General features: G+C 35.8%; 1 protein-coding gene across 2 annotated transcripts in view; it reads right to left on the reverse strand.

The window, feature by feature from the left end:
- The window catches only part of ADAMTSL1 (ADAMTS like 1), a 429,836-nt gene that overhangs the window by 134,896 nt on the left and 272,390 nt on the right, over positions 1 to 22,550 (reverse strand). For both annotated transcript variants that reach the window (XM_072404398.1, XM_072404399.1), the window contains one exon: positions 12,045 to 12,172. In XM_072404398.1, coding sequence (XP_072260499.1) covers positions 12,045 to 12,172 — 128 coding nt within the window. The remainder of the gene's footprint in view (positions 1 to 12,044; positions 12,173 to 22,550) is intronic.

Below are 22,550 nucleotides of genomic sequence, written 5' to 3' on the forward strand. Positions count from 1 at the left end.
CTAAAGGCAAAACTTTTTTATTTTAGTGTTGGGAAGAGAAAGTAGAAAGGGTTTAAGCTCTCATCAGTTTACTTTTTATTTATCATCTGTATCATGATGGGGAAATTTTTCTTCTTGTTCTGTTTTGGAAAAGTAATAAAAAGTGAGGAAAAATCTGTCAAAGAAAAGGACATTCCCATCTTAGATCACGCCTGAAATGTGTCCCTATTGCAGTATTTTCCCCTCAGCTCTTGTTCTCATGACTACTCAAAAATGTTGTTTTTCATCTAACCCTTTCTCCATTCTATCCACAACTAAGAATAAACACTTTGTTGTTACTTAATCTTACAGAATATCAAAAATAACACATCTGGTTATGAACAATGCACAGTCCTGAAGAGATTGCAGTGCCAAAAAACAGAAGGATGTCTGCATCTGAGGTATTATAATTAACGGGTTATTTTGACAAAGAAGAAAAGAGGAATTACATTTTGTCTTAGAAAAAAATATAGCATACCTAAATACTGCTCAAATAGCATTACATGCTGGTTTCCCCAATGTCCACCCAGTAAATTATAAAGTGTTTTTACTATTCTATGTAAACCTACAGAATGTATAAAAGAAAGCAACAAAAATTACGGGCATTGCAGGCCCTAAACAGCCTTCCAGTCATCATTTTCTCCATCTGCTGAACACTTATATACAGTGTTTGCTTTGCTGTTCTGAAAGCTACATTGTTATTACATTTTTATACTTTCTTCAATAATTAGCTTACATTTAAGTCTCAAGTGGATATAGTAATGCATCTGGGTCCTTATTGGGGTTTCCTTAACAGAAGAACCGTGTCAACTGCAATGAACAAACAATGAACAATAGCAAAAGAAGAAAAAAGAACTATATATATATATATATATATATATATATATATATATATATATATAGATAGTCCTAGATAGACTACGAAAAAAAGTTGCCTTCTCATTCTTTTCTACAAAAAACTGCTGATTAATAAGATGTCTAGACGCCACCTGTTGTTTAGGACTGCTGCTTGTAAAAGAGCAGAATTCCCGTATATCCTTGTTACAAAGGAATGTTAGTGCAGATTGAAAATTTGGCACTTACACAACTGAAACATAAATTGTATAAATCACCTTGCTTCAGTGACTAGGTATACTTCCAAAACTCACAGAAAACAAAAGTGTTTTTATCCTAACATATTTGGAAATAATTTAAACTTGTCTCCGGGTTCTGAAATATGCCAGCAACAACATAAAGTAACCTTTACAAATTATATGTACCATATCTTTCTTCCTATCCTAATACTGCCTCATAGATAATTCCATTTTAAACAATTTGCAGACTTATCTACAGGATTACATATAATAGAAGTATATTCTTATACATAGATTTGTTCATTTACCCAAAATTTATTTAACATTGTCTATGGTGTTTAGGAAAGCATGACAGATTAGTATGGTAACACATAAATAAAAAGGTGTAAAATTTCCTCCATGTTTAATTACAGAAAAAGACCAAAGAAGATTGCCTGTGTGTCCCAATTTTAAAGGGAATGACATCTTGGCTTTCCTGCCAATTTATTGTGAATTAGTAAAAGTAGCACAAAAAAATTGGATACAGGTAGTTCCAGAGCTAAGGACATCCGACATTTGGACGACTCCTAGATACAAACGGGGTTTCCCTGCTCAATCTAAGCAGGACGGTGGTTTGCATGACTTGCAGAAGAAGTCTTTAGCTGTTCTGCAAGCTTTTGTAACTCTTTAATGATCAAGATAAACTCTGCAGTTGTTTCTTTTTGCATATCAAAGCACAACTTTTTTTGCTCAGTGATTAACTCCCAGTGAGGGTTTTATACAGTAACTGACACCACGCTGCCTAATATTTATTAAAATAATGTACATGTTCCAACTTACATACAAATTCAACCTAAAAACAAACCTACAGTCCCTATCTCGTATGTAACCCGGGGACTACTTGTATTATACCTTTAATATTCTGTGTTTGGATTTTGCTGTATTTGCCTTTTGAAATATATTAAGGTGTTACCCCTAAAACATGTACAGCTGATAAAGAACTGTGGGTGCACCACACTACATTCTTAGAAGGAAGGCATATATTTGATGAGAAAGTCAAGAACCTTAAAATGGATAAATCATAGACCTTTACATTTTTTGGATCATTTAGTATTTCCTTTTGAGAAGATAATTTTTAAAAACAGGGTCTATTCTTATCAATATGAAAGCACTTTTGGGTGCATAGGGCATAGATTACAAAACCTGTCCTGATTGCTTTTGTTCTTTTGTAATAAGCCAGCACAGCTGTCTCCTGGTCTGTGGTTATCACCTTTTCCTTCCACAATGATAAAAACTTGTAAAGGTAACAGACATTACCTTGGTTCATGCATGCACAAAAAACCCATACTCACAACTAGGTAGCTAGGTTAGGTAGCCTAACATTACCAAATACATCACACCTATTAGCTGATATTGATAAATATTCCACTCTCAGTAATAATATGTTAAATTAAATCCATACAGACACAAATAAATTTCTTTTATTTATGACAATCAAGTTACTGTTATATTGCAATCCATTTACTGCTATAATTCAAAGTTAAATAGGACAGCAAATTACATATTAGAAGTTATATTCTGTTAAAGTTATTCCTGTGATTTGTCATGTACTGAGAAGGAGTGTGCACTGTCAGTTTCTACCTCCAACTTCATGTAATTGCCATTTGAGGCATTTTATTCCTCAGTGACCCTTCTCAGGTGAAGGGGGGTCCCAACCTCAAATTCTTCATTACAATAATCTCCTGGTAGCCAGTTTTTAAAGAGAATGGATAAAGTGTAAAAGTGTTTGATTTTTGCTTGTATAAGTTGGGAAATAATTTTTAAGGATTCCCTTGGATAAACTTATTTTATAACAGAATATGATAAATTATAAGAAGAGAAAAAGAATGTGACAAAACCATCTTTTCTGTTCAACCATATTTCTGTTGGATGTGAAATGCTGTTATCGGACAAGCTGAGAAAAGAAAAATAATGAGAAGAGAACAAAATAGCAGGACATTTTCAAGCTGGCCATCTGTCATGTGAATAGGGAGATTGTACAGATAGGCTGACCCATTTGCAGTGAACTGGTTACTATTAAAACAAGGCTGCAGTTTCTGTTCTTAATAATACACAAGCAGCTGCAGATGAATTATCCCTCAGATAACTGCTAATATCTGTTTCAGACCTTTTGCTGTTACCTTGGCCAGAACGAATCCTCCCCCGCACACAAAAATCTTTTTAAGTATTTTAAGATATGGTTTGGCAAGGTGAGCTTCGTTTTTTACTCTTTTCAACCACACACGCCCTGAGCTTCACCCTGTCCTAAAGTTCAAGTAGGATTTCCTTTAGGAAACAAAGATGTTCATGGATGCTGACCTTTTGTGCTCACACACTAAAACATCTGTATACAGGGATTTCCCATTTGGTTGAATCCGCATCTTTATTAGCAGTTTTGTGCCATTTTAGCCTTTAATGGAACAGCATGATTTTTTTCATTGTGAACTCCAAACATTGTGTAAGCTCTCAGCATTGTAGCCCCCCCAACCCTACAATAAAAGTTACAGTTCCTGCTTCCATCCATAAAACCGTAGAAATCCAAGCAGTGCAGGTTTCCTTTCTAAGCTTTGTGTGCTTGCTAAATCATTTTGTGCAAACAGTGCATTGCTGTAGAGCGATCCAAAATTATAGCTATTGCAGACTATTTGATTCCCAAGCCATGAAATGCATTGGGTTTAAAGAGGCTAAAAAGAGACACCATAATGACATCAGCTACTATACAAGTCATGTCTCGAACGATGGATTGTTAGAAATTATCAAATAAAAATTTAGACTTGTGGGTTTCATATGTCTGCCTGTTTTATGGCATTCACCTTTTATGTGTCCAGATCATTAAATTATTTTTTTTTCTGCAATGTTAAATTTTAACTGGTGGTTTATAATATTCCCTTGGACTAATACATTAGATTTAAGCCAAAAAAGTTAACACAATCATAAGATCCTGGCAATGTTGTATATACCTCACATGACAAATAAAAAAAGAAATGTTATATGATTTTCAGATTGTAATCAGTCAACGCAATGTATGAATCGTAGAGATAAGTGAGACTATAACTTTAGCTATGTTTCTTGGAAGGTAATACATAGTAATATGGTTGTATAAATGGATATGAAAAGTCACAGTGGGTTTTGTTAATTGGATATCTTCATTTCAATAAGCAGATCTCTTATCTTTTGCCAAAACTGGTAAAGTAAAACTGTGTAAGGGAAGTTCCCCAGAGACACACAATAAACTTGTTTCTGGCCATATCAGGTGACAGTCTTGTGATAGGAAGCATCTAAAAAGCAGCAGGCTTAACTGCTTACCAACCAAAACATTTTTTTCTACATGTAATTAAACATTGTGGCATGAAAACTACTTTAAACACCCCTATAAATAAATATTTTCTAAAGACAGAGAAGCTATCGGATAAGTATATAACACAGTTGCAATTATTTATATTGTAAGACTTTTGCACAAATACTTTTTAAACCTGTCTTTTCAGCAAATATGTGTTACTTTTTTATTTAATACAAATATGTGTTTGTTCATTGATTACATATTCCTTTATTTTCTATACACATGACTAATACTGACCTTAGACTACATTATTGACATATGACTATGGTAGGGACATTAGATTGTGAGCTCCTTTGAGGGACAGTTAGTGACACGACTTTGTACAGCGCTGCGTAATATGATGACGCCATATAAAAACTGTGTAATAATAATAATAACACTTTAAAATTCCATTTGTAATGTAGTCACTGTTTCATTTTTTTATTACCTCAATTGGAAATAGTATTATGTATGGCCCTTTAAAGGTAGACAACATAAAAAGGCTCCAAAGTCAAACTGCTTGAATACCACTACTCTATATTAAAATGGTCCATTCATCAAACTTTTGTGTCTTATGGCCAAGTGTGCAGATAACAGATCAAGAAGCATTTGTATCTACATTTGCCAGCTTGCTAATGAAGAGATTGATTAACTAATCCCAGTGGAAAGAACTTTGAAGTTTGTTAATCTAGTAGACAGGCATTTTATGGTATCTAAGCATCTTAAATCCCGAAGCCAAATTTTCCTGGTTCACTGGAGATTGCTATACAGTTTATGCATAATTTGAAACTTGAAAAAATTGGAATTTAACATTACTATATGCACTTTAAGTTCTTTTTTGTACATTTTAACCTATTTAGTAGACAAGGATGCATGTTAAGAAAGGTAAAAAAATAAGGTTTTAAGAATTCTACCCTAAAGGAAACTTAAGACAAACCCAATGGTACTGAACAGGCCACACAGTACAATGCATATATCAAGTTTCTATGCACCTTAAATCCTGGAGGACCTGGAAATTTAACCCTTCGTAGGTGTTAAATGCTTGTCTGTCTCTTTTCACATTCCTATCAGCCCATCAATTTGTTAGGTGGCCTTTCTGGCCAATAGAAATGAGAAAGAATAAACATAAAGGGCCTGATTTATTAAAGTTCTCAAAGATAGGAGGATAGACTTTTATCAGTGAAGCTGGGTGATCCAGCAACTCTGAAATCGATTTCTTCAAATGATTTGTTATCTGCTAGCAAATGTTTTTAAACCTGGACCAGATCCATTCCAGGTTTGCCTAATCACCCAGCTTCACTGATGAAAGTGTATTCTCTCCAGCCTTAGAGAGCTTTAATAAATCAGGCCAATACTGTGAAATTGCCTGCACCCTCAGACATACTGCAATTTTTACGTTTTTATACCCCAGGTATAAAAGACATAGGACATTGGGGAAAGCATTGCAGTGCTGTGGTCTATTAATTCTAATTAGGAACCTTATACACTTATTTAAGTACACTTATGTACAAAATAGGGATTTGTTTTTTTGCAGGAAAGGTCTCACTGCATGCTTTATTCCTTCCCACTAGCTCCTACGGGATAAAAATGCCAGCAGGAGGAGCCACAGGGCACACCAAGGCAGGAAGTCTTCAACACATCTGGAAGTGTTGTGCAACAGAGTTTTATTACACAAGATGAGTATTTACCTAATTTTTAATAAATTGGGCTTGCTTGTATTTTGTCTACTTACTGATTGGGCTGCTTTAACAGTAGTATACTGAGATGGCTGGCACAAACATCCAGGTAAAAAAAGTGCTTAGTGGAGAGTTGTATTTTGCTATCTATTGATCAATGTTAAAGCCTGGAGTTTAGGTAATATGGCTAATAATGGCTATTTTATTTTTTAAAGATACAGGCTTTGGACAAAGAACAATTTGACCTTCTTTATCAGGCATTATAAACTTTCTGAATAAATGGTCCTTATGACATTAAAATACATTTTCCAATTTGTTAGCTATCGCTACCTAATTTGCTATATTATAAAATATGATCAGAAATCCCTGTTCTACAGTGGTCAATGTGACCCTTATTTATAAAATAGGTTAAGTCGAATATTATGGTTTCTTCAAAGAAACATATTACAAAGAAGTGCTCTTGTTAGAATCATATTTTAGTGTAATTCAATACAAAATACAGTTTTAAGAGGCATGTCAGGCTGCCCAGTCAAATAGTCATAAGGCCACATAATGCTCCCAGCACATCAGTCCTGCAGAGGTTTAAACCTCACCCTGTTTTCCTAGCCACAAAAGCTTAGCACTTTTCAATGCAAACATATCCATATTTCCAAAGAAAACAACATCTGAAAGCTCTGGAAATTTGATACTAATTAGAGTGTTGGAAAGAACTGGATACAAAATGTATTATATGTATTCAATTCACACCATTAATGTTGGTCCCTAGTTCATATTATTTTGTTTAGTTTTGTCCCATTTAGAAAAAAAAATGTGGCATAATTAGAAAGAGTCAGACACATCAGAACATCAGAATAAATATAACAGGGAGCAGCATTAGTAGGTGGAGGTTTCAGAAGCTGTACAGAACATGAACAGAAAGGAATAGTCTGCATAGATCATAAATCAGAGCCCCATTGGGGAGAAGTTTAAACATTTTGATACCTAACCATTTGGTTTATTTTGTCTCGTCTTGGATTTCTTGGTGTTAGAAGATACGTGTGTTGGTTAGAAGGAACTGTAAACAGCATTTTCCCAGAATCCAACTGATTGTGTAAAATGACCTCAAGTTCAGGTTTCATATTTGTTCTAAATCTAATGCGACCACTGCAAAATAATAAAAATGTATGAAATATAGTGCTTTCAGAGCATGATAGTGTCATAAAAGAAGAAATATATTGTTTTATAGTGATCTCAGAAAAAATAACTACAAAGTTAAAAGGAACCTTAAATTGGATAAAAGGAATGTGACTTTTGTAAATCATGGACTGTCATGCTTCAAAGTGAATGAGAACTAATTAACATACCCTTGTGAATGGATGTACTTGAACTATTTAATTCTTAGAAAAGATCTGGTGTCAGGGTATAAGCATCCTGTGTAATGACCATGTTAGGATTATGTTGGCTTTGGAGATGTCACATGTGACCGTGATCTGATGAACCCACCCACAGATTAACAAATGACCCCGGGACCTTTCTTCATTCATGCATATAATAACTATTAAACTGGCCAGAAACTGGTTAATTTATCACATTTGTGCAAAAGACATCTCTTGTGAATTGTTGTCAAGATGAATAGGCTTCCCTTACTAAAACCAGTATAAACTTTTTTCTCATTCAGCTTTGTAGCTGTCTTTTACAGGCATTAAACAGGTTATTAAAAAAACATCTTTTTATTTTAGCAATAACTGTTTATTAATAATAAAGGGGATCTAGATCCTAACTGGATATTTTTCACTTTTTAACATTTGATTTGCATCTAAGTGTTACTGATCCCCTGCAGCCTTTTTGAACTGCTTTCTGTCTAAATGAACTCCAACATGGCTGCAAATCTTTCCTCTGTCCAGGACAGAAGACCATACCTGCATGACGTTGCAGGTATGGTCACTTTTAGTCTTTACCAGGGGTGAAAATGTCAATGTGACAATGAAGAACATTTGAGAGACAACTGCCCCTTCTGGTGATTTGATTGTCTTAATACAATATAATAAATACAACATGCATATAATTCCACAAAGCAACTGTATACAAAGTAATAGCTGTTTTAAAGCATATGTCAGAGAATGTAGCAGCAAAGGCTGCATAGGTTTCTGTGTCTGTATTTTCTCCAGTGTCCCAATTTATAACTCTCGGCAAATGAAAAGTAGGGTAAAAGTCTTTAATTCCTTCTGTCGATCACTAATAAACTACAAGACTGTGTGGTCAAACAGCATTGCCCACTTTTACTGCACCAGAGAAAGGCTCTAAAAAGGGTAAATTTGTGCTGTTCAATTTTCATGATTTTTCTGTTTTTCTGCATCACATGCAGACTTTCAAGGCAAGTTTAAAACTAACCAAGTTCAAAAAAGGAGAAATGAGTTAAGGTCAATATCCATGCATTTTTTTCTGTGAAACCATCAGTTTTTCATCTCAGAATCAGTGGTGTGTGGAGTGAATATCATTTTCATGCTTTTATATACAAATGTCAGCATTGTGAAGGAGGTACATGGTTTATGTGTTTCAACAGAAAAAAAGGCATTGCTAAATAACCTTTCATGGCAATTTCACAACATTTCCAGGCCATGAAAAAGAGTAAATCGAAAACACAACAAAAGTATAGAAACATAAAATGATGTGAAAAACATCAGAACATGTTTCTGGCATTTTATAATGCTAATTGAAGGCAGACCTAAATTTGCGGAAAGGAGACACAGGCCACAAGCTAAGTGACAGGATATTACTAGACTAGCCAGCCAGTCCCTTCTCTTTTTTAAACTTTTTAAAAGTAAAGCTTGATCAAATAGTATATACAATTGTTACGCTCAGAGTAAAGGAAATGGTTAGAATCTCCTGCAGCTTTCTTGTTGCAGTATGGGTCCCTGTTCAAGATTTTCTCTCAATTCTTGCCTGGTGAAACCATTGTCTATGAGATAGAAAAGGAAAGAAAAACTCTAAACTTTTCCTCTTTGTGAGAAAGAACTGCATTACAACCACACTCAACTGCATGACAAAGCGGTTGTCAAATGCTGCTAAAGACACTAATAACACTGGGGAACAATTTTGAACACATCAGCACATTTGTAGAGCTTGGTGATCAAGATAAGTCTTGGGCCCCTCATAAGGTGTGCAAACAGTGTGTTGAGGGTTTACGGATGTGGACAAAGGGAACATGTGATAAGATGCCATTTGGTATACCTATGGTTTGGTGAGACCCACGAGATGATTTCAGTGACTGTTACTTTTGTATAGTGAAAACTTTAGGATATAACAAGACAAATAAATGTAACATAGAGTATCCTAGTCTACCATCGGCTATACGCCCAGTGGCTCATTAGGATGAAATCTGTGCCGGTTTTAATTACACTACCCCCCGATCAGCATTGAGTGATTTGGCACGTAATTTGGGACTATCGAAGAAGGCTTCAGAACTCCTAGCATCAAGATTGCGTGAGAAAAACTTACTTGAAAAATGAACAAAGGTATCGTACTTTCGAACCAGAGAAATTCCATTTCTGCAGTACTTTAGAACTGATAGTGGCTTTATGTATTGCAATAACATACCTGGTTTAATGGAGGAATTGGGAATTCCAATCTATAACTCAACTGAATGGCGCTTAAAGTGTGTCCTCCTTCACAATGGCAATATACTTGGGTCAGACCCAATTGGCCATTCAGTTTCTCTTTGGGAAGAATATGCAGACATAAAGAGAGTCATTGAGTTGTTGCAATATCAACAACACAATTGGGTCATCTGTGTTGACCTTAAAATGGTATGCTTCCTTTTTGGTCAGCAACACCAAGTATCCCTGTTATCTGTGCATGTGGGACAGCAGAGCTGGTGAGAGGCATTGGGTGGAAAGGAATTGGCCTCCAAGATCTGCCCTAAAACCAGGTGATCCAAACATTCTTCATGAGCCACTTGTTGATAGAAAGAATATTATATTCCTGCCTCTGCACATAAAACTGGGTTTGATGAAGCAGTTCGTTAATGCTTTGCCAACTGAAGGAGACTGTTTCAAGTACCTCATCTTGGCATTTCCTAGCCTGTCATTTGAAAAAATAAAGGCCGGTGTGTTTGATGGTCCACAGATTTGGCAGCTCAAAGATGAACAATTCATCAATGTCAAAAGTCGAAAAGAGTGCTTTGGTTATCATTCAAAGCCATTGTCAAGGACTTTCTTGGAAACACACGAGCAAATAATTACACAGAAATTATCCAGAAACTCTTGGAAAGCTACAAAATGCTTGGTTTCAATATGAGCTTTAAGGTGCATTTTCTGCATAGCCATCTTTCTAACTTCCTGGAAAACCTAGGTGCAGTCAGTGATGAGCAAGGTGAATGATTCCACCAAGGTTTGAAGGTCATGGAAGGACGGTATCAGGGTAGATGGGATGTACATATGATGGTGGACTATTGTTGGAGCATCTGGCCGGGATTGTCCTAACACTGAACGCTCCAGGAAAAACTATAAGTATAAATTTTTACCTTAACCGCTACCCGATTAATTTTCAAATGTTTTACTGTAAAAAAGTGTCAAGGTAACAAAGAATCCTTGGTTTGACCAAAGAAATTTAAATAAACAGTACATTCAAGTTATTATTTCATTATTTTTTCATTGTATGTAAAATTTGTATGTTTTTTTTTTCAAAAATAGAGGGTACCCTGTATCGTAAAACCTGCATGTGATAGCAAAAAAACGGGGTCATTTCTGGATTCACCACCCAAAAATTAGTAAAAAAGAAGTGTAGTACCTAACTCAACAAAAATGCATTCCCCAGTGTAATTGCATAGTAGTTGAATATGGGTGCCTGGAAGCAGCTAGCAGCACAGTTTTCAACCACAAGCCTGAAAGGAGCCTAATTCAACAACCAAATAAAAACAGGTAAAGTAACAAGAGTCTCAAACTTAAAGACAAAATCAGATTTGAATTAAATTCTGGTCACAACTTTAAAAAACCTCTAGCATACCCCACTGAATTCTGGCTAACTTTTTTGGAATATAGATCTACTTTTTAACATATATAAAACACACACACATAAGAACAAACATACTACATATTTTTTTTAATTGCACCTATATTTTTACAGTCGGAATGTCAGGTTTTACTATCAATAAGCAGCTGCATGCTCCAACCAAATAAATGTACCTTGCATAAACAGTAATACCATTTTCAGAAAGATGTGCACATTATTATTGTGTAATCATGTAAATAGTACTTTGGTTTAGCAAAATGTTAGATGCATCTATATGCATCTATAATCAATGATATTATTCTTCAAATAAGAAAAGTTAGACTGGATGAGAATCCAACCTGCAATGTTCATAGAACTGCTTTGGTAAAATTTACTTTTTTAAAAAAAAAATCTATTCTTATTTCTCATTTACTTTTGTTACATGTTCTCTGATGGTAGAGAGGGGTTAAGTTTATTTCAATTGCTGATCTATTTATATATGCTTTCAATCAACTTTCATCTAGGATTCATACATTTTTTATTGACTTTTGTTGAAAACAAACACATAAAGCCTGGGTAAGCTGTATAAACCTTTCCTACAAACATTTACAAATAAGGTCTATTTGTGTTTCTTTCAAAAAACAACAATATCTAAACCATAAAAACAAAAATGTAATATAATACCCAATTCATAACACAAAAGTTGGAGTAGATTTTCTTTTGTCTATCTTGTCTGGAGATTTATAAAGTTATGCCACACAACCCAGCCCTTATTTTCTCCGTTTAAGTTTACAAACACTTCTAATTCTTGTCCTTACCACTGCCTGAGATTAGACAGTGAAATGAGCAAAAGTAGAATAAGGAATATAGTATCTACCTAATCCACTGTTCTCCTTCCATTAGCAACTTCCTTGCACTAAATCAAAAGTAATTGGCTCATGTTCAAAAGTTTATAAAAATTGTATAACTTACTTGCTACTAAGGCATCTCCTTAATGAATATGATGCTCCACCGCCACATGTCCTTGAACATTCACTCCATGATCCCCAAGCGTCCCATAATGTATCACGATCTTCTTCAGAACGAGCTGTGCGAGAGCTCTGTAGAGAAAAACAAAAAATTCAGTTTAGATTTTCTGTATATTATTCTCTGTATTTTATTGTCATGGACGTTTTGGTATATAAAGCAGTGAACATGACATATTTAAAGTCATTTACTGTATTTGAATCTTCCAGGTGCATTAATTTTAAATGAGAGTGGTTAATTCACCTGTAATTAGTGTTTGGTAAATGTTACATTCACCACTTTAAAATGATGCTCCACTTTTTATGAAAAACCCTTCTGTATCAGTATTATTTGCTGGGTCTTCTAGTTTTAAATGGAGTATGAAGATTTTATTACAAATAAAAAAAAATACAATTAGAACTGTCAAATAGTCCTACTCTCCAGGGCAAGAAAATGACCCATGAAACTTAGGCACAGTCTTTGTACAATAATCTATATATAATCTTTATTATTACATACATCCAAAGGGATCATTAGGGAAATATATACACTCATAATTAGCCTTTCATTTTGCTTTTGCAAATAAACTCTTTCTAATTGCAACAGGAAACTCGGAACCCCATCGGTTTTACACAGTAATAATAATGGGATCTATTTTAGCCTTCTGAAAACTAGAAGAGGCAACAGGATGGGTGGACGAGCACAAAGGTGTTTATCCAGTATGGTAATGAAATCACCTCCTGTGTTGGTAGTCCAAGAGTAATGGGCATATATCACATGATGATATTTCCAGATCCAAATACAGTATGTTTCCTTTCAAACTTTTGTCTACTTAACAGCAGTACAAAGCCTGGCATACTGCATGTGCCATAAGTCATCTTACATTTCTTAGATGCAACCTAATAAGTCTTAGAAAAGCACAATGTTCAAGGAAAAGTGCATTTGCATGGTTGACACAATTTTAACTAGTATAGCAGAAGCAAAGCATGTAATATTACCCAATAAAAAAATCACATAACTTTATCTTGTGAATGCCGGCAGATGGTGAAGTCTGCCTGCTAGGCGGCAATCATAGTTAGCAAACTTAGCAGGCAATAAATAAGTATTAAAGGTTGGAAGGATAAGGCCTGTTGCCAAGAAAGCATTAATAGTCACTATAATCAAAAGCCAGATAGCTTACACAGTGTAATGTTGTCTTGCCTGCTCTGAACTACAAAGCAGACACAGTAACATGACTGTAAATCAGCTCCAGCTTACTAAAAAAGAATGGAACCTTATAACTTCATAGTATAGGGAAGTGTGACAGCCAGTTCATCAGATCTCACCAACACCTTTACATGGAATTTAGAAAGTAGAATAAATACACTGAAATATAGTGTAATATGTCACAAACTAAAAAACACATGTTTTTTTCAGTAAAAGTTAGTTATAATTTAAGTAAATGTCATGTAGTCAAGCCCCGTCACTTCAGCTCTCTCGTGTGTCTACCCCCATCTTATACATTGCTAAGGCTTCCTTACATTGCTAAAGGCTATGCACAACATGAATATTGGAGGTTGTTAGTAAAATGACTGACTACATATCTGTGTCTGTGAATATAACTTGGCTTTGAGAAAAGACCTGCTGACATTTTCAGGAGAGTAGGACAACCCTCCTTAAAACATCCATTTTAGAATTATTTCCAAATAGGCTTTTTTTTGATATTTCTGAAACCATTGGCTATAACTGTTGATGTAATTAAGCACATGCCTCCATTTAAAGGGGTCCACCGTGAAGTTAAAGTGTAACTAATGGCTTGTGATGTAGTAGCTGTTTGGCTACTAGTATGTAAGGGGCAACTGATGGGTAATTCCTACACACCAAGCTGTTTCCTGGTTAAACATTGGCCTATGCACAGTTGCCTGTGCCCAGCCTCCCTTTCCAGCCTAACATGTCCCATGATGAAATATATATGCTTATATTGAAGCAGAGGAAGGTGACATGCTGGCAGTGTAGGGTAGTATTTGATTTGTTGGCACTTATCTGTATCTCCAACGTAAGGAGACATTTTGTGGCTACACAATGAGCTCTATAAAGACACGGTGCTTGAATATATCCAACAAAACCCTGGAATTGCTGATATCTTGTGTTAACCTGCTTCTACCTGTATTTACTGTCAGATAAATCATGTACTGTATTTTACAGTCAGCTATAAAAATCATTTTTTGTTTAAAGGTTTAATTACACTTTAAATTACCTAACGTCATTTATCTTTAATAGAAAAGCTTTTCTGGTGAATAGAGTTTTGCCATGCCTTAATATATTGATGTATCTCTTTGTTCTATTTTTGATGAACCATCCCAACAATCATAATATAAAGCAGTGTCAGTCAGAGAAACAGACTAACTACTTTTATGTTTATTATTGAGCTGTCTCACGATGCTGTAAAGTATCTTGAAAAGAATCACAAGTGGTTAGCAACAAACTGTTTTATTTTCAGGTATTTCTGTTGGCTGCTTGTATGGTTCTCCAGCAGTTTCACGGAATACAATGCTGCTGGGCAACACATTATATTATACACGTTATGAAGATTCTGTATGAGAAGGATGTATGGTGCTGATGAAATATTAGAAACCATACAATTGGTTAAAATATTTCTCAAGCTAATTCATTTTTTTTATTTTGGATATAAGGTTGTTTCTATTGAAATGGAAATGGATCCCTGGCTTGGATATCCCAGTTGAATTCAGATTGTTTCATATTGGGCAGCTTTCAAGTTTAAAATGGGCCATGGTTTGGCTTTTGGAGTGTTGGACTGAATAAAGTGTGCAACATTTTTTCCCAAAAATGGTTTGTCATATATGACTAATAAACTGTTTCTGGGCCATAAAAATAATGCAAAGCTTTCCTGCCCGCAATCATTCAACACTGTTTTCTTTTTTTTATTGTTTCCAATTGGGGAGATTTCCTTTTGCATCCTCTTCCTATAAGTTATAGGAAATCTCCCCATTGTGGGGGAAGAAAGTTGATAATTGAACATATGTGATCACTGGAGGATTTCCATCCACTTTTTCCTATGCTAACAGCTGTAATATTATGGGACAGGTCAGAAAGAGCATTAATGACACTGGCAGCTATAAATTCTGTAGGGGTCCCCTACTTTATCCAAAACTAAAACAAAGGGAAATGTTTTCTATAAATATATATATGAATGAATTACAATCTCAAAGTATCCTTCAGGTATGCCTGCAGGTGAAATATGAGAAAGTCATCTGGTTTTCTGAAACCTATTGAGCAGTGAGTCATATTTTGTGAAAATCCTATTTAAGTCCTTTTTTTCTATAAAAGTACATTAAACAAATGATATACAGTTTAAGTATAGTTTAAATTAAGAAATACTTTAAAAATGTTCTATAAACAATAAATAGATAGCAATCTAATTGGCTGATGACATAATTGATCAACCATACAACTGTTGGATTAAACATAACATTTTAATAAATTACATACAATCTTGCAACTTAGCTATGCATTGCTATCCATGGATAGTGATAAAAACTGTTTAAAGTATCAAACAGCTACAGCAGCAATGATGAAATCACACAAGTATTTTCAATGTAGAGGAGCGTGTTCACCGTATTAAAGAAGAGCCTATCTAATAGTTTTACAGGCAGACTATATACAGTATATATCAAACATGTTCCACTGTAGAACTATGGTCAAACCAACTAGGATTCCAACTTTCTGCTAGATAGTATTAAAAAAAATTGATATTGTGCAGATTATAACTCTTCCTTCAAACAATCAAACAAGAAAAGTAAATGGATCATAGTAGAATACGCTTATATGTTATGTATACTCTCTAAGAAATGTCCTTACGCATCAAATGACTTATTCGTGAGCTAAACTAAATAAAATGTAACAGCTTTCTGCTTCGAAACACCAGTTTGTTTTGTAGTCCCATTTAACAGGATCCTGTGGTAGCTGACTGCTATAAAAAAGGTGACCCATGTTAAAAGGTCTTTATTTTTAGGTCTTTACTTTTACAACAGTTCCTGAAAACATTGCCAGCTGTAGCCAGAGGATATTTAGGCTTGATACAACCAACTTGTAAATACCGGAAACAAATTAGTATTACCTTTTTTTAGGTTAAGGTCCATAAAAAGCACTCCTTATGACGTAGTTAGTATAATCCTATTAAATATTAAATTTCAATCAACTTCAGCACATTGTTAATCAGGCATATACAGGGAAGGTAAATAGCAATGACTGACACAGTCTTCTTCTACAGTTTCTTTTATATGCATGTCAGGCATTTTCAAGTGTCAGGTACTGAAAGTGCGTAGGAGAGGTGTTTGGCAGCACATTGAGTTCTGGCAGAATTCAGGTATGTGTTAAGGGTCAAAAGTCTTTATGCACCAATAAGTGCAAGGTAAACGTTCCTATGCTAAATACTAAGATATCTGCTGGTATTAATACAGCAAATACAAACAGCCTGATGGGGTCATAAACAGCATCTGAAATTACTTTTTAAAGTGTTTGTAAAGCCAAGACTTTTTTTCTTTGCTTTGGGTAGAGTTGGGAAGGATTTGAACCCATTCATATTTTAGCTACTGTTTGGGTCTCCCACACATCCTGACCTCTGACAATGATTTAGACAGAAAGTGAACCTTTAACAGGGACCGAGAGAAAAGAGTCTGATAAGGGTTCCACCCTTCCCATATATATATATTATATATATATATATATATATATTAGTATTGCTTTTGCAATAGAGTTCTCTCCACTTCTTCCATGTTTTGGCTGGACCTGCACCTTTGGCTTCAATATAAGGTTTAATTATAAACAAAGAAAAAAAGGAGGATTTTTTTATTAAGATTTTCATTTAGAACACAATGGAGAAGTGCAAATGCAAAGCATAGATGATACGACAAACAGTCCTTATTTCGGATATGGTTAAACAAAATGTCATCTCCATTAAAATAATCCAAGTGTTAAAGGTCCAGAAACAACTTGCGTTGAGAACAGATGCCCCATCTGACCGAAGCTTTAACCACGAAACACTCTGAGTATTTTCAGTACTTCTGAGTCAAAAGCCCTATGGTTACCTTGGAGGAATGGTTATTATTTCATTTTGGCATTTTCCGGAGACATGACTTACACTGAAAGAGATCCTGCCAATGAGAAAGAACAACACTCTGCTAGCAATATATAAGCAATGCTGTGTGCAAGGGCATGCTTTGATGGAAAAGCATTTAAACCCAGCAGGATACTCCTCTTTCACATGCCGCTTGCCTTTATTCTTATTATGGTAACAAGTGCTCCCAATCACAAGCTTACTCCATGAGCAGAAACTATATAAACATCTTTCCTTTTATCTGAAGCCTGAACGATCGTGCCTAAATTGAGCTATTGAAACAATCTGCTTTTTTTGCTACATAAAATGACCTCTATATGGAATTAAATCACGCTTCTCATTAAATTAATAGCCGAAAATAAATTTAACCTGCCAGTAATCACTTAACACAACTTTTAACTTTCTTCCCAGGGAAGTAATATACACTTAACCTTAGGCTGACCCATATAACTACAGTACCACCCAGCATGAGCTCAGTGCCACGGGCATTTTAAATCAGCAGAGGAATTTACCAGTCCTAGTGGGGACAAATTCTCCAGGACTGAGCACCTATATTACAGACCTGTCAGAGAAATAATGTCACATAATACAAATCGACAATCACCCCAAAAAACATGTGATTATTTATTTATTGTTTACTTATTGTTGCTTACCTATTTAAAAATATTTATGTTTTAAAAATTTACTTTTGGTAATATAAAAGCAAAAAATAAAACACCTACAGCAATTATATAGCAGTTATATTGTTAACGCACCTTTCTAACACTGACCCACTTGTCTAATAAAGATATTTATTATAATACATATTCATCATAATCCTTGGCCATCACAAAATATGCATGTATACATGTGTTAGCACATACCCGAAAGAATTATAAGCCATCTTCAGTACTTTTTTTTATCACCCGTTATTACTGTCACTGGTAGCTGTAGGAACTGTGGAGAAATTCATCCTCCAGTTGCACAGCAGAAGAACAAACATTGTTCAGTTTGTGTATGTAAATCCAAAAGAGTAGTGAATGGATAGAACTTGATACTGCCTTAACTTCCTGTCCCCAAATAGAATAGGAATAGGGGTTACTTTTTCAAAGCCTCAGAGCTGTTTGTTACTGTGCAATGTCCAAAAAAAGCGAAGAGATTCTGCATTCTCAAAGCTGGTCAAAAGCACTGCATATACAAAATATCACAAGTAGAAAATATTATTAAATTGGAAATTCACCTTATTGTTATATATGCCTCTACTCTAAAGCAGAGGTCAGCAAACTTTTTTGGCCACTAGGCCATTTCAGGGGTGGGCAGGAGCACACTAGGCCGGACTCTCTCTCAAACCCGCCCTAATGGCTCGGCCCCCACCAGGAACGCCCCCTGAAGGGAAATCCCCCTCCTCCGCAATGCATACGGAGGAGAGGGAACATTTTCCTAACAAGCAGTAAAAGATCTTCAACACAAGGCACATTCTCCTCTATATCCATAGGCATAGTAAACAGATTTGTTTTCCAGATTTACAAGGCAGAAAGTGTGTTTCCTATGAGAAAAGACCTTGACAGGCTGCTAGCCATATAATGTGAATCCCTATCAGGTGTTTTGTAATATATTATATACTCGTTGATCTGCCAAAAATCTACTAGTTAGCTAAGGATGAAGGCAGACCTACCTTGCTGGACTACAAATCACTATATCCTATGGTGATAACAAGGGAGTGAAAGAAAAGGGGGAGAGAGAGAAGGTGAAAGAGGAGAGAGAGAAGGAGAGAGAAGAGGAAGAGAGAGAGAAGAGGGAGGGAGTGAGAAAAGGGAGAGAGAGAAAGAGACTGAGAGAGGAGGGGGATAGAGAAGTGGGAGAGAGAGAAGAGAGAGAGAGAGACAGAGAGAGAGAAGAGGAAGAAAGAGAGAGAAGGAGAGAGAGAAAGAGACTAAGAGAGGAGGGAGATAGAGAAGTGGGAGAGAGAGAAGAGAGGGAGAGAGAAGAAAAGAGAGAGAGAGGAGGAAGAAAGAGATAGAATAGGGAGAGAGAGAGAGAGATACTGAGAGAGGAGGGGGATAGAGAAGTGGGAGAGAGGAGAAGAAAAGAGAGAGACAGAGAGAGAAGAGGGGGAGAGATAAGACAAGAGAGAGAGAAGAGGAAGAGAGAGAGAGAGAAGAGGAAGAAAGAGAGAGAAGAGGAGAGTGAAAAAGGAGAGAGCTAAGAAGGAGAGAGAGAAGAAGGAGAGACAGACAGAAATGTATTGTAGTCTGTTAAAAAAGAACCAGAAAGGCCTGGGAGTACTGAATTTGATTTTAGCTGAGAAGCTATCTGATTGCTATGTGTATACAGAATATTAGGAACTAACTAAATGTTTGGAGGACAGAGATATACTCAATATGCTCACTTACAAGCTTGTTTTTCCTTGGACTGCGACATGAGTAATTTTTCATCCTGGCCTGCTTAGTGAGCACATGCAGATAAAAACCAGAGACAACTGAGCCAGAGACCTTCAGGTGACTTGTGACTGATGAAACTATTTAACACCTTTATCCATCAGCATATATGTCAGTAAAGTTAAGGATCAGACATATGAAGGAAGTGAGTAAGGACGGATCACCTTTCACACAATAACTCATACTACTATGTTTTAGGGTATATATAAACACTATTTATTCCCCTCCTTTTTATGAAAAACAGTCCATACATCCACTCTCACAAAATAATTTCCACCAAGTAAATCCTTTTCCTTTCCCCTTACAAGCTATTATGGACACGTTATGTCTCTGTGGTTTCTGATAAAGTCAGTGCTGACATGACAGACTGCCTTATTACAGAACTGTTACATAAGCTTTGTACAGTGTTATGATCCCACAAACACTTATGAATGCACTCGATGAAGAAAAAAAGGCATATTTGGTTTCATTAATAGGGGAGAATTGTTATAAACAAGCGTCACAGATCTATGAACCATAACCAGGTAATAAAAAATGTTTTATAACCGAGCCAAGCAATAAACCTTGGCTAGCAGACCACGCTTTATATAATTGCTACACTTAGCATATTTTCTTGCATATCTTTCCCAAAGGAGACAAATCATTGTAGAATTGCACTTTCTATCTCTTGCCAGGACACTATAAGAGTAATTTATAAGGCAACCTGTGAAATCTGGCATTTCATTTTACCTGATTAGGTTGTAATCAACAATACAAACAGCAGGGAATTATAACTTTTAAACCAAGTTCTTAAAGCCAGTATATTATAAGGCAGCCACTAGATTGGTTTTCTGGTAGCCAACAAATCACAGCATCTGGTTTTTCACCACTTTGAGGGGCCCGGATGTGGCCTTCAGTGACATGCAAGCCCCAAGCAATGAAAGAAGCCATAACTTTTAGAGTGACCTTCTCCCAACGGAAAATCAGAATTCTCTCTTCACTATGAAAGACAACTTGTAAAGGAAGTTCAAACAATGCAGAAGAGTTATTATTGTTTAGTCTAGCCACTGACCACCTATGCTGTCATAAATAGTAATTGTTACAAGCAGCCACTGACTACCAATGCCGCCAGGAACTGACCACCAATGGGGTTGGAATGGTTTATTGTTACATTCAGTCATTGACCACCAAGGGGTTACTGATACTACCACTGATCGGCAAGGATATGAGGTTGATATTACTACCATAAACTACCAATAAATCCGTATTACTGCAGTCACATACACCAGTGATGAGGTTTTCATTGGGGTCAATTTGACCAATACTGGCAGTTACCATTACAACACCAATGCTAAGGCCTATTTAATTACAACACTACTCACCATACATAAAGCAACAAGTACATCTAAGGACAGCATGTATTGATGGTGAGCATTGAAGCCTAAGCTTTTTTAATGTTATACCATATCTGTGTACCCATTAAAATAAGCAATAGAAAAAAACATTGCTTTTTGGGCAATACCAACTATTTATCAAAACCTGATCAGATATGCTTGACCTGTAGGTGTTTTGAGTAAATATGCTATATTAAAATATGAAATTTTTTTCATGCAAAAATGAATCTGTTACATCACCAGGATAACATGCCTTTCTGATATTTAAAGCACTACAAACAATATCAGCATTCTATACCTTCTAAAGACAACCACATAATATCTATAAAAAAAGCACTTTTTTCTTTTCTTTTGATAAAACAAAGGTGAAAAGCAAACACTCACACATACTGGCAAAAGCAAACAGCTCTTATTATTTAGAATGCATAAATAAATCACAAGTGCTCTTTACTTCTCCAAAAGAGTTTTTTCAAGAAAAAAAATATTCTATATCGTGGAATGAGTGACCTATGTCAAGCACAATCACCATTCTTTTATAGAAGGGTAACAACATAAAGTACTTTTTGGTGACACATTTATAAGACTACATTAATGTGTTTCCTGGCACTCCTTCTGTCAAGTACATCTCTACATTCACATATTTCTGCAATTAATAAGCGCCTCAGTGTCGCTGACTAGTTAACTGCAAAGTTTGTCCACCAGCATCCAAGAAAAAATGTAATCGATGATTTCAGTGACAGCATTTCAACCATTTTCCAGATGTCATGTTAATTGGCATCACATGTTTTTGTTATTGGGTCTACAGCAACCTTTATACTACAGTTCTTCAGGGCTATCAGCACTTAAGCTCTTTATTATCAGTTTACTGTTATTTTGAGATAAAGCTAATATTTAAAAGTCAATAGGTTTGTAGCATTGGATGCTTATTGGACATTAAAGGTAACATTCAGAGCAGTGTGGTAAGTTAGGTAAATATTTCTGTGCAGTCCTTAAGCTCCAGGCGAGTTACTGTGTTAAGGGCTGAAATGATGTTCTAAGGCAGGGGTGTCAAACTTTGACCGGCGAGCCAAATCTGGCCTGCAACGTTCTTTTTTTTGGCCCCTGAATGAATCCTAAATATGAATTGCAGCTGGCCCACTGCCACATTGAAATAGCACCACTACTACAATTCCCGGCATCACTCGCATCTATAGACCAGTGGCCTCTCTGCCTATGGGTGGCCCCGCGTTGGGCTGTTTTATAGACACAGGGAATTGTAGTAGCAGTGCTATTTCAGTGAAATGGGAGTTCCAGCCACTCATAACATTAGGTCCCGCATTGGACTGTTTCCTTGATGCAGGGAATTGTAGTAGTGGTGCTTTTTCAGATTCAAGTTTGTCTAAGTTTTTAATTTTGGCCCACTGTGTATTATAGTTTGACACCCCTGTTCTAAGGGATCAGGTCATCCAGCTCTCAGGCATATTTTAACCACAATCTCCTCTAGGAGAACAGACCCCTTGGGTAAACAGAGAGGACTGGACCTGTGGAATTTTGCAGGTCCTGTCAAAAGCACCAGACCTCTAACCCA

Source organism: Pyxicephalus adspersus, chromosome 3 (assembly GCF_032062135.1).
Source record: "Pyxicephalus adspersus chromosome 3, UCB_Pads_2.0, whole genome shotgun sequence".
Classification (NCBI taxonomy): domain Eukaryota; kingdom Metazoa; phylum Chordata; class Amphibia; order Anura; family Pyxicephalidae; genus Pyxicephalus; species Pyxicephalus adspersus.